The sequence below is a fragment of the Neomonachus schauinslandi genome, chromosome 12 (assembly GCF_002201575.2).
Source record: "Neomonachus schauinslandi chromosome 12, ASM220157v2, whole genome shotgun sequence".
Taxonomy (NCBI): Eukaryota; Metazoa; Chordata; class Mammalia; order Carnivora; family Phocidae; genus Neomonachus; species Neomonachus schauinslandi.
Window position 1 is genome coordinate 65,654,745 of NC_058414.1, and position 12,122 is coordinate 65,666,866.

A 12,122-nucleotide genomic window follows, 5' to 3' on the forward strand; every position below is an offset into this window, starting at 1 on the left:
TGGAGGACAAAATGGAAACCCAATTTTACATCCTCAGAATTTGAGATTAATTAGCTCAAAGTCACAGGAGAAATGCCATGGTGATAAAGGTCAGAATGGAATCCAAGTAGAAACAAAAACAGCAGATTATATTCAGGACAAGTGGCGTTCTGATTTGCAAACTGAACAAAAGGAAATCTAGGGATGGTCTTATTCACGTCCGTAACAAGACAAAATTTTAGGAAAGTACAAATGGCATAAATCTTATCGTGAATACATTTCAGGAGACTCTCAATTTGATTTTGATATGAAATCCATGTATGTAAGTGATCCAAGCACTAACCCAATAATAAGATCCATCCCACAGTTGCCAACACCCATTTATTTCGAAGAGAACCTGAAGCATCTTGTGATGTGGAGTTAATGAAATCTACATGCATTCCGGGCTAATGACACTTAATCAGAGCTGAATAAACAAACTCAGTATTAGTCACACTTGTACAAGTTATTCTGCTGCACTGCGGCCAGAAGAGATTGTCATGTGATCCTGTTTACACCAGCTAAACATCTGGAAAATGTGGAAACTATCCTGCGAGGCGCAAGAGGACCACACGCTCGGAGGAGACATCAGTTTCTGTGGCTGAGGTCAGACCCCTGATGTTGGAAGGAGAGTGCTCACTGGAGATAGCTTACTTACAATGAAGCCAAGTTTTTTATAATCCCGGGTGTACATGGACTTGCGTTTCTCCATGCTGCCACTGCTGTTACTAGGTTCAGACTCTGCATCAAAAGCGATTCTTCGAAGTTCAAATATGATGTCCCTCTGAGCCTGAAGGCGTTAGGGAGAAAAAAAGAGGGGAGGGAAGGGAAGAGCTGCTTTCATTGTGTGACATTACATATACTCCCTCTTTCCCCAGGGTCTAAATGAATTACTGCTTTCAGGCCAAAGAAAAACAGATAAAAGACAACCGATGTTCTAAGTTAGGGCTCTGCATAGAGTTCCCCTGCCGTTCTCCCTGCTGGTCAGCCCTGGCTTCATTCCACGATTATCCTCACGGCCAAGTCGTTTGGAATACTTAGGTCAATTACCTAGAAGTACTTTTTTTTTTAATATTTTATTTATTTATTTGACAGAGAGAGACATAGTGAGAGCAGGAACACAAGCAGGGGGAGTGGGAGAGGGAGAAGCAGGCTTCCCGCGGAGCAGAGAGCCCGATGCGGGGCTCGATCCGAGGACCCCGAGATCATGACCTGAGCCGAAGGCAGACGCCTAACGACCGAGCCATCCAGGCGCCCCAATTACTTAGAAGTTCTAAATGGAGTCCCAAATATGATGGAAGGCTTGGGTCTGGGGAAAGCCAAGTTCAAGGACCTGGGACTCCCACACTGGCCGAACCAAAGTGAGAGGCACGTGCAGGTTTATGAACAGCATTCAAGTGACAAGTCATCCCTGCCTCCACTAAGAAGTGACTACGTGGAAACAAACCCTTAAAAAATGGTTAAAATGGTAAATAAGAAAAAAACATATATATATGTTTTCAATAAATAAAAGGAAGCATTTCCAAATGGGGAGGCCCATTCCACATTAAAATGCATGGCCTTCCGTCACTAGAAGTGGTAAGCTGACAGTCTCATCTCTCTGGGATGATTAAACTTGGCCTTGCCAAAAGTCCAGGGCACGTTGGACAGCCTCTCCAAGCCTCTCCATCATTCTTAATCGCATGGCCTGGCGCCACAGACGAAGGGCTACAGCAGTTCCACACTTCACATGTGCGGCTCACATCTGCGCTAGATCAGGCCCTCACGTGCCAGTAATGAGTGTCTTCCTTTCCAAAGCTGCAGCGCTGCTTAAGTTGAAAATGGGCTACAGCAGGGCTCCCAGCTGTTTCCTCTCACTCTGTCCTCACACAGTAAAGTTCCCCCAAAAGCCTTTTGGATGGAGGCATAACATTTCATGCACAACAACCAGAAACCTAGAGAGAATTATAACAAACAGCCAACCAACAAAGACGCAAGCCCAGAAATCAGGTGTAACCTGGGCCCCCCCCCCCCCCCCCCCCCGCACCGATCACCGGAGAATGGAGGCAATTAATTCTTCCACCTGAATCAGTGTCACACAGGGAAACCAAATGGCCCAAGTTGTCTGGGAACTTGACTCCAAAGCTATTACCATTGATGGTATTAGGACCAAGGGCCAAGATCTGTGGCCAAGGCCATGTGACATCAGGCTTTCCTATCCAATAAAAGAATATGCATGTGTTTGATGTATAATGAAAGAATCCATTTGCTTTATTCCCTGAGCCTATGTTCACCTAAATTTTAAATATATTCCCCCCAAGTTCGGGGGCGTGTTGGGTTAAGCATCTGACTTGGGCTCAGGTCATGATCTCAGGGTCCTGGGATCAGGCTCCCTGCTCAGTGGGAAGCCTGCTTCTCCCTCTGCCCCTCCCCCTGCTCGTGCTCTCTCTCTAATAAATTTTTAAAAATCTTAAAAAGTATATATTCCCCCAAGTTCTAAGATGATAATAAAACAATATCATCATCTACAAATTCCTGGTTTGGGAGTAGCCCAAGAAAAGATTTTTAATAACCACTTTCTCTCCCGTATATGCTTTTGCTGCGGTCTAGCGAGCACTCACCTGGTCCTGGGGGTCCATCTTGGTCATCATCCTGTCTTCCAGAAGGTTAAAGGTAAGCACCTGCAGCACATACAGCTGGTGCGCCATTTCATTGTTGATGGCTCTCTGAGCTCGGATGACATGCTGGGGAGATAGTTCAGAAATAATATTTTTTTTAAAAAAAGGAAGAAAGAAAAAGCCAGCAACAATTAACTTAACCCCCGTCATTATGCCAAGTAAAACCCCAGAAGTCTTCACTTGGAGGCCCGGAGAATGTAGGTTGGTGGGACCACCCTTCAGAAGAAAGGTGAGGATGCAGGTGATCTTGGAGCTTTTCTTTCTATTCTGGCCCAATAAAGTTCCTGATGTTTAGGCCAGACTCCAGGTAAAGAGCTGCTGTGCGCAGCAGGGAGCAGAAGAAAAGAAGGCGCTGGACATGTCCTGGTGATCACAACTATGTAAGTCAAGAAAGTGTGCCTGACGTAGAGTATCTTGAAGAGAGCTGTGGATTTCTACAACAAAAGCCTTCCTTTCATGCAATAGAGAAACAAATCGTGTGTGTGTGTTGTAAGCAATTTTGCCATCATCTTGCCGTCAACAGTCTGACAGGTGATCCAACTTCTAAATGGGGAAAAGTTTTAGAAGCAACATAAAAAAGCAAAGTACCTATCAGGCCTGCAGTTAATTCACCATGGAAACTATCCAGAGACCACCACCACCACAATGCAATGAGGGAATTCATGTGCATGTAATGCATAACTTTACTCGCCTGCTAACAATTAAATGAAAAACAAAATGACCCTTCCCCTTAGAAACAGAACCAAAATGCAACAAATATAAAAGAAACGGCAGGAGACTAGATATGGGGAGCCTTTGCCCGCACCGGAGCTGGATCACAAAGGAGATTGAACACTTGGGCCTAACATATGTCTTCTTTAGCAGAGACCATGGTTATCCCTTAAAAATGCCAAAGGACAGGTCAATGTGGCTTTTTGAATGTGCTAGACCCAACCACGTCTTGCCGTGTGAAAGAACTTTCTCAAGGTGCCCCAAAACCAGCATGCACTTGGACTCTACACCCTGGCTGGGAGTACCGTGTCAAAATAGCCAGTTAAAGCAGGAGGGGTGGGGAGAAAAATGAGGAACAGAAAGAAGTCACTGAACCAAGATAATGGGGGTGGTGGGTGTGGGAAGCTAGGCAGTGAGATAGGGAGGTGGAATGAAACGCCATACCCTTCCAGTTCAGAACAGAATGTTAATTCAGAGTAAATATTTCATATCCGAGGTGTATAGGCCATCTATTTTATTAACAATTCAAAAGTATCTGCACTCCAAGTTTTTGCCTGAGAATATGAGCCTTGAACTTCCAGCCATCAAAGTCTCATAGGAGAAGTCCCATCGAAGCAAACTGATCTTTCAGACACTGTGGCTTTAGCCATTCTACCCACCCCCTCTCTGGGCATTCCAATTCTGACTGCCACACCCAGGTAAGAACAGCAGGCTAAGACCTTAATTTAACATTTCTCATCCTTTGTCTCTCCACTCCCCTCCTCTCCCACAAATACCTTCACTGGACTATGCTCTAATATTGCACTTTCCACTTTTACTAAGAACGAGGATAAAGATTAAACATATTATGAATCCTCCTGCAATCTCTACCCAACCATTCTTGGACCAAAAATCTATTCAAATGCTCTACCAACACCCATTTCATATTCCAGGTCCAGGGGGAGAAGTATGTCATCCCCGAAGAACTGGGGTACCTCTTTTATCAAACAACGAAAATTACACTCATATGTTTCTTTTTATCCTAGTCAGCCAGGAAGTTCAAAATCAAACTTGATGACAAATTGTAGTCATTGCTGTTGGCTCTGGATTCTAGAGTATTTATTGTGTTTGCCCTCATAAGGTTTTTAATTTTCAATAGCCTCACTGTATTGGAATGTGTGTGTGTGTGCACGCGTGTGCATGCGTGCATGTCTGTCCGTGAGTGTGTGTGTGTGTGAGCTTGCAGAACTCCCTTTTGAAATCATAGAAACAGAAATTGCTTCTTTGGTGCGCTGGGAATCAGTCATGCGTGCTTCTTTCAGTCTTTGGTTAAAGTCAAATAGCGGATAAGGCCTCAGGAAATCATGCCCTTCAATTTATTTCTAAACATTCACCACATAACATGCAGGGCTTCTTTTGCACTCACATTTCAGGTCATTTTTGCATTGCAGTTAACCAGTGGATTCCATATACATCTTCCCTGCCTGTCTCTTGCAAAGGGGCCCAGGGAAATGATGGTCAGAATTTCAGGACCTCTGTCAGAGTCTGACAGGTCTCCAGTTAGCTTCCTCATTAAAAACAGTATAAGCTCACACCAGTGGATATTTTTAAGTCACGGAGCCCCTGATTTCCTACATACAAAGCTAAACTGATGGTGAGGGGGCGCCTGGGTGGCTCAGTCGTTGAGCGTCTGCCTTCGGCTCAGGTCATGATCCCAGGGTCCTGGGACGGAGCCCCGCATCCGGCTCCCTGCTCAGCGGGGAGTCTGCTTCTCTCTGCCCCTCCCCCTGCCTGTGCTTTCTCTCTCTCTCCCTCATGTTCTCTCTCAAATAAATAAAATCTTTAAAAAAATGAAAAAATGAAAAACTAACATGATGGTGAGTGTAATAAACCTGCCCCACCGGGAGAGATTTCCTCCCCTTCCTGCCAGACTGTCTTTCTAGGGCAGTTCCAGAGATGACTCCTTCCAATCATATGAGACCATTCCTGTGGGAAAGCCTTGTTTATTCCAATTCCAAAAGCACACTTCTGCCTCCTTTCTAGTTACTACTGCTTCATCACAGAAGCAAGTCACAGAACAAACCACAAACTGAAGCCAAAAGGGGAGATAAATGAACGCACCAAACCATTCCTGCCCAACAAGGTGGTCACCCCACATAGGTACTCACTGTTAAAATGATGGAACGCAGTTGCTTCTGAGCCAAAATATTCGCCATCTCCTGTTGAAGAAAAACACACCCGCACAAAACCTTAGGTTAGAAAACTACACTTCAACATGGCCCCAAATGACTTTATCCAGGGGGTGCTTCCTAACTGGGTACCAGCAGTATTTCTTATGAAAGAATAGGCTCCAACAGGCAGTAGTATTCAAATTGCTTTTTGAATGTTCTGTTTAGGTAACTGAGCCTTGTCCAAAAGCAAAGGGAAGGAAATCTGGCACCCGCAAACTTCTCCTTTTTTAGGAATTTCCTCCTCCCAGGAAAAAGTGAGCATGGAATAAAAAGCAAATACTCTGGATAAAGGCAATGGTTCTCCATTCAAAAGGCCCATCAGCTTTTCTTAGACTACATGTACAGGGAGGTTTTACTAGGAAACGTGCCTGCACCAAGGAGTCCCAATATTAGGGCAGCATCACTTTAAGTCTCGAAGTCTTCTAAGAGCCATTTCATCTTAATCTATGCAAAACCAAAGAGTGAGTGGTACGTACTCCAGGGCTTGAAAATAGTCTATGCAAGTCAACTGTGTGGTGCTTTAGGAAGGGACAAATATCTGAGCATGGGCTAATCTCCGAGAGTCCACACTCCGCATTGCTAGGCCTCCTTTCTGTAAGTTGAATTTGGGGCTTTGGCCTGCCGAGCACAGAGGATTTGCAGGTGACTTTATTTAAAGAAGTGATTCACAGACACTCTTTTTAAATATCGAGACATAGATATGAAGCTGAAATTATAAAGTTGGGAACAACCTTGGTGCAAACATTCAAAAACATATTCAGGAAGGCACTTGAGTGGTTTTTTTTGGTGGGGAGGGGCTGGATTTTCGAGTTAGAGTTGCTACTCTTGCTGAGTAGAGAAGAAACTAGGCTACAATTCAAAAATCGCAACCGTGAATTCAATCACGGCGAAAATAAACTCGCAGGAAGCAAGGAGAGCCCGGATGCATGGGCGGGGAGTGCAAGGGGGACACGCAGGCGGGCTTGGGCAGGAGCCGAAGGTGGGGACTTACAGTCAGAGGACAATCAAGGATGTCAACACTGCTCTCTACACCAACCTAACGGCGCCATCGCCACCACAGAAGGGAAAGCAAGCAGGAGAGAAGAAGGGATGGAAATTCAGAGCGCTCTGTTAGAGGTTACAACTTGATGTTAACACCCCTGCTGACCCACTGCCTGGCAGAGAAAAGTGCACAAATACGGTGAGGTGTTTCAAGACCCCTTCCACTCTGTTGAAAACAAGAAAGCAAGGACGGTGACGCATTGGCAAACAAGGGACATGGCAATCTAGAAGGAACCTGTCTTTCCTTGGTCCACAGAAAGTGGGGCTTGCTTCCGAACGCAAACAGAAAGGTCCACTTTTTCTCCTGGACCCGATGAAAAACAAAGGGCCCAAAGGACCCTGTGGCTCTTTTAGCTTATTTTCTTTTATAAAAATGAAATTACTGCCTGACACACAAAAAAAGAAAAATATTCTCTGTGCCTATTTTAGCCTTTTTTTTTTTTTTGAAATTTTAAAATAAGTTAAAAGGGATAATATAGTTCCAATACGTACAGCAATTGTTGTAATTATCTTTGACATTGTTTATCTTCTTCATAAGACCACGGTCACCTTAGGGGCACAGACACTTCCCTTTTCATCTTTGTATTCATGCGCCCAGAGCACTATGTCTGGCACAGAGTAGACAGTAAATGTTTGGTGGAAAATGAAAGAATATTTTCTACTACCCTCCTAAGGAACAGAGAAGCTTGGTCAGAGAGAAAATAGAAAAATCCTTGTGCACATCATGGATTTGTTGTTGTCGTTCAATATTAGAAAACAGTTTGAGTAGGGGTGCCTGGGTGGTTCAGTCATTAAGCATCTGCCTTTGGCTCAGGTCATGATCCCGGGGTCCTGGGATTGAGCCCCGCATCGGGCTCCCTGCTCGGTGAGAAGCCTGCTTCTCCTTCTCCCACTCCCCCTGCTTGTGTTCCCTCTCATGCTGTCTGTCTCTCTCTCTCTCTGTGTCAAATAAATAAATAAAATCTTTAAAAAAAGAAAACAGTTTGAGTAAACTTGAGGCTCCATGGAGAATATTTTATACCATCGAGACAATATAAAAGTATAGATGGATATAAATATGGATATAGGGATACTGACATGGAAAGACGTTCACAAAATCTTGTTTAGTTTTAAAAGCAGTTAAAGTAAATAAACTGCAAGTAGTATGATTCCATCCAGTGAAAAAATTATGTAGGTAGAAGACGCTTTGCACAGAACAAAGCAGGCCCACGCAAAGTGTGACTAGTTGCAAGGGTTCTGTTTGGGGCACGCAGTTAGAGGAGACTTTCAAACTTCTTCTTTTGAATCTGTATTTTCTGATTTTCGCACCAAATCTTTTAACTTGCAAAAAGGTTTTTTAATAATGTTTATGACGATCATAAATATTTGTAGAGAAATTTGGAAGGGACCTCACCAACATGCTTGCCATGAGAACAGTAAAATAATGGCAAGGAGTTGTAAGGAAAAGGATCCATTGGCCCTCACCTCCACAAAACAAACACCCCTTCCCTTCTTTTGTGCAGAGAAAGGGAGAATGTCCCACATCCAGGAGGCAGGGGGAAGCAGGGCATCCCTGCCCTCACCCCCCCAACCAGAAAGCCCCCAGGACGCCTTGGCAAAGCAGGAAGTGTTACCCCAGCCCTCAACAAACCCGGGCCTCTACAAACCCAGCACTCTCTCAGTAAGGCCCACTCAATGAATGCACAATGGAATTATCACTCCAGTCTGCCTGCCAAGTAAAAAGACGACGGTGGTATTTTTCTTCAGTCAGAAATAGGTGTTTAAAATCCGTCCGAATTCATTTTATACATTTTGAAAAATAAAGCCCAGATAAATAGAGTCCTATCAATGTGTTTGGTTCAAAGTCAGGAAGAGAAGTTGAAATAAATGAAATTTTTTCACTGAAATGGAATTTATACAATGTCCTAAGGCTTTAAAAAAACAAAGCTGTTCCTATAAATCCAATAAATAAATGTTTAGATTATGTTTTAATTTAATTGGAGTGAGAAAACGGGCTTGGTATCTTTCAGGCTCCAGGAAGTTCTTCACTCGGCAAATACCAGAGAATTCTCTGGATGATGCCTCCTGGCCAATGGGATTCTCTGCAGAGGAGATCAAGGCCTAGGTGGGACTCTGATCCGCTCAACAATCAGATCAAATTCCTTACTCCCTCTGACTCTCAATTTCCTCATTTGTAAAGAGGCAAAATAAGGCTTTCTAGTGATAGGAAAATAAAATGAAATAAGACACAAAGCACTGAACACTGAGCCTGGCGCAAGGCAAACTCTTAGAATATCATCACTGATGGCAGGCTTTGGTAAATTTTCCTATTTATCTTAAAAATTCAGAAAGTTTAATTTTCCACAAGAAAAGCTGATAACAATACATAATATAACCCAGATGATACCCCCAATTAGCATGGTCTTCTGCTTTACAGGCTCCACCAACCTTCAGAAAATAACATCAAACTTTTCTTTATTACGAACTTGAAATTAGTTTTTTAGAGCCAACTCTCTTAACTCACTGAAAAATAATTTTTTAATTAAAAATCAAAATATTCCTTTTCTTGACAAACAATAGTCCCTGACTCATCTTCAATTCAAAACAATTTATAAAGTCCAAGTTAATTTTCTGTGTTGTTGCTATTTTTATTTCGAAGACTAAATTAGTCAGAGTCTAGATATGGTGCTGTATGATTATATACACTCTACCTTTCTCAGTTGGATTGTTTTCTTAAATTATGTAATGTTATTAGACTACCCTTTGTGATTTATTATCATTACAGCAGTATATTGCCAATCTATGTCATCTCAGTCAAATATTGTCTAATTTTCAAAAAATAAAATTTGATTCTCAGAACCCAAACCTAATGTCATACCGGTCTGCCATTATGTTTCACAGTGATCATTATTCTGGAGTCAGTACAGATTGGCATCTGGTCCCCTATTTTTCCATGGTCATGCGAATCCAATTCAGTAGATTAACAGTAGTTCTTGGTGTAACGGGAAGATGCAAAGTGTATGCATTTTACTCATGTCTAGATCCAGGGATCCAAATCATAGCAATTACGGTGGGCATGAGTTTTTGCTTCCTCTAATCCAAACTCTTCCTCCATAGGAAAAAGAAAAAGCCCATGAGGTCAGACCAGGTGGCTTCTTGCCCCGCACTCTACTCTCAGCTACCAGTTCGGCCAGGTGTCCTTGGTCTGGCCAGTAGAAGGATCAATCAAGCTTCTCCAGGGCTATGTCAGGCATGCATATGTGTGCTCTGTCAAGCAATTTGCTGGGCTGCTAGAAGTTATCATGAGCTCAGCATTTAGATTTAGATATAAAAAGAGCAGCCCCACCTCGGCTTCCACCTGCAAAACCACCCTTAAAAATCCAGCCTGGAGCATAAGGCTTAGGGAGGGCAAGCCGCTCCTGGCTCCCGACACCAAACCCAATGCACAGGAAACAATAAAGTCACTCCACTCATTGTGCAAACATAGCCCCAAGGAGTGAGCAAACAATTCTAAATGAAAAACAAACCAGAAACCCTCACGTTTAGTCACTGAGGTTTAAAATCCTTGGCAATGAAAAAGTAAAATGGAAAAAAGAAATTCTCTAGTGTTCAGTGTTCAGTAGCACACTAGCTTCTAAATTCTTCTACAACAATTTAGTGGTAACTGTCACAGAGCTCCCAGTATACTTTCTATTGGTTGAAAGATCTCATATTTCCACCCAGTTTTTAAATGAAGTGAATTGTGTGACCAAGGTACACAGTATGTTATGTTGATGGGGAAAAAAAAAAAAAACCATGAATGGATTCTGAGGGGCCAGCTACATTCCAAGACACACAAAATGCCACTTCTTCCACACACCCCTCTGCAAGGACCCTTTACCTCACTGCAGAAGAACCAAAGATCTACAGACAAAGGAGAGTATCAAGGGATAGGTTTCACATGGGTACATTTAAGGGGTTCCCTTCTCTTGTGGGCACAGAGGAAGGGAAACGGGTGGCTCAGTCCCCCCCCCCCCCCCCACCCCACATGGACCAAAGAAATGTCACGGGGCAAAAGACCCCCCCCTCTTAGGAACAGTTACCTCAACCAGGGGCAGCGAACTCTGTGGCCTTCCTCCTGTCCTTTCCATCTAAACTTCCATGGGCTAAGCGGGACACCTCTCAGGGCCTCAGGGTCTTCATCAGGAAAATAGGGACAATACCTCCCTCGCCCTAGGGAGCATTCAGTGGCATGCCAGAAGATCTCGGAGCTTCCACCTCTGCTTTCCCCAGGCTTTCATCTTCTTATGTTTCAAGCTTCTATGTTGGGTTTCACTGGACACAAGGGCTCTGCCCCTGGAGCATTCCTAGCATTCTTCCTCAGACAAGGGCTTGAGCATCTCCACCTACTTCCCACGGGATCTGTGAATGATCCCAGGCTGGCCAGCCAAGCTGCAGGGCAGCGGGGAGGCCCGAGGAATCCCCAGGATGGGAAGGAGCGGCCACTCGCTGCCCCGACAGTTGCCAGCCCTGAGTACAGTCTTAGGACCAAAGAAACGCAACTTACCTGCCTTCTCTCATCAGGGGCCTTCAGGAAAAGCGCATTAATCACTGCAATGGTATAGGTTTGGATTTCCTGATCTGTCCTGTAAAGACAGAATGGCACAGAAAGTCAAAACAGGCTACCTCTGAGTCAGACCATGGGAAGGGTCATGATCTCCCCCAAAAAAAGACGAGCGAGAGAGGCATGGCCTAGAAAAAGCAGTTGGCAACTAAGTGAGAATGTATTTCTTTTTTTTTTTTTTAAAGATTTTATTTATTTATTTGAGAGAGAGAATGAGAGAGAGCACATGAGAGGGGGGAGGGCCGGGGGGAGGGCCAGAGGGAGAAGCAGACTCCCCGCCGAGCAGGGAGCCCGATGCGGGACTCGATCCAGGGACTCCAGGATCATGACCTGAGCCGAAGGCAGTTGCTTAACCGACTGAGCCACCCAGGCGCCCCGGGATTTTATTTTTTTTTAAAGATTTTATTTATTGGAGAGACAGTGAGAGAGCATGGGGGGGAGGGGCAATGGGAGAGGGATAAGCAGACTCCCTGCTGAGCAGGAAGCCCGATGCGGGACTCGATCCCAGTTCTCCAGGATCATGACCTGAGCCGAAGGCAGTCGCTTAACCGACTGAGCCACCCAGGCGCCCAGTGAGAATGTATTTCAACCATCATGAGGAAGGGAACGCAATTGGGGGAGGACAATTACTATTACTACCTGGACAATATACTGCTCAGCACAGATCACCCAGAAAGTATAGGTGGTCAGCCTCTTCTCCCCTTCGTCTCTGTTAGGCTTAAATACATGAACCCAGGGGCTGTACGTGTGGATATGTGTGTGGGGGGCTATGATTTTCTGTCTGATGCATGAAGTATATCTGGGACCAGATTTGGGTATCCCTACACTCCTGGACTTACTACAAAGGAAACTGCTTTGTCTCCATGGCAATGCTATTACATATTCTAAAAATCTATTTCCAAA

The 12,122-nt window shown here is 44.3% G+C and overlaps 1 protein-coding gene across 2 annotated transcripts in view; it reads right to left on the reverse strand.

Annotated features, from left to right (window-relative positions):
* ELMO1 (engulfment and cell motility 1) overlaps window positions 1-12,122 on the reverse strand; it is a 519,605-nt gene that overhangs the window by 315,575 nt on the left and 191,908 nt on the right. The window contains exons 10-14 of one of the 2 annotated variants that reach the window (XM_044920201.1): window positions 11,163-11,241; window positions 6,588-6,632; window positions 5,534-5,584; window positions 2,619-2,741; window positions 677-808 (exon numbers count right to left, since the gene is read on the reverse strand). In XM_044920201.1, the coding sequence (XP_044776136.1) occupies window positions 677-808; window positions 2,619-2,741; window positions 5,534-5,584; window positions 6,588-6,632; window positions 11,163-11,241 (430 nt within the window). The remainder of the gene's footprint in view (window positions 1-676; window positions 809-2,618; window positions 2,742-5,533; window positions 5,585-6,587; window positions 6,633-11,162; window positions 11,242-12,122) is intronic. The other variant, XM_021699424.1, reaches the window with a different exon arrangement.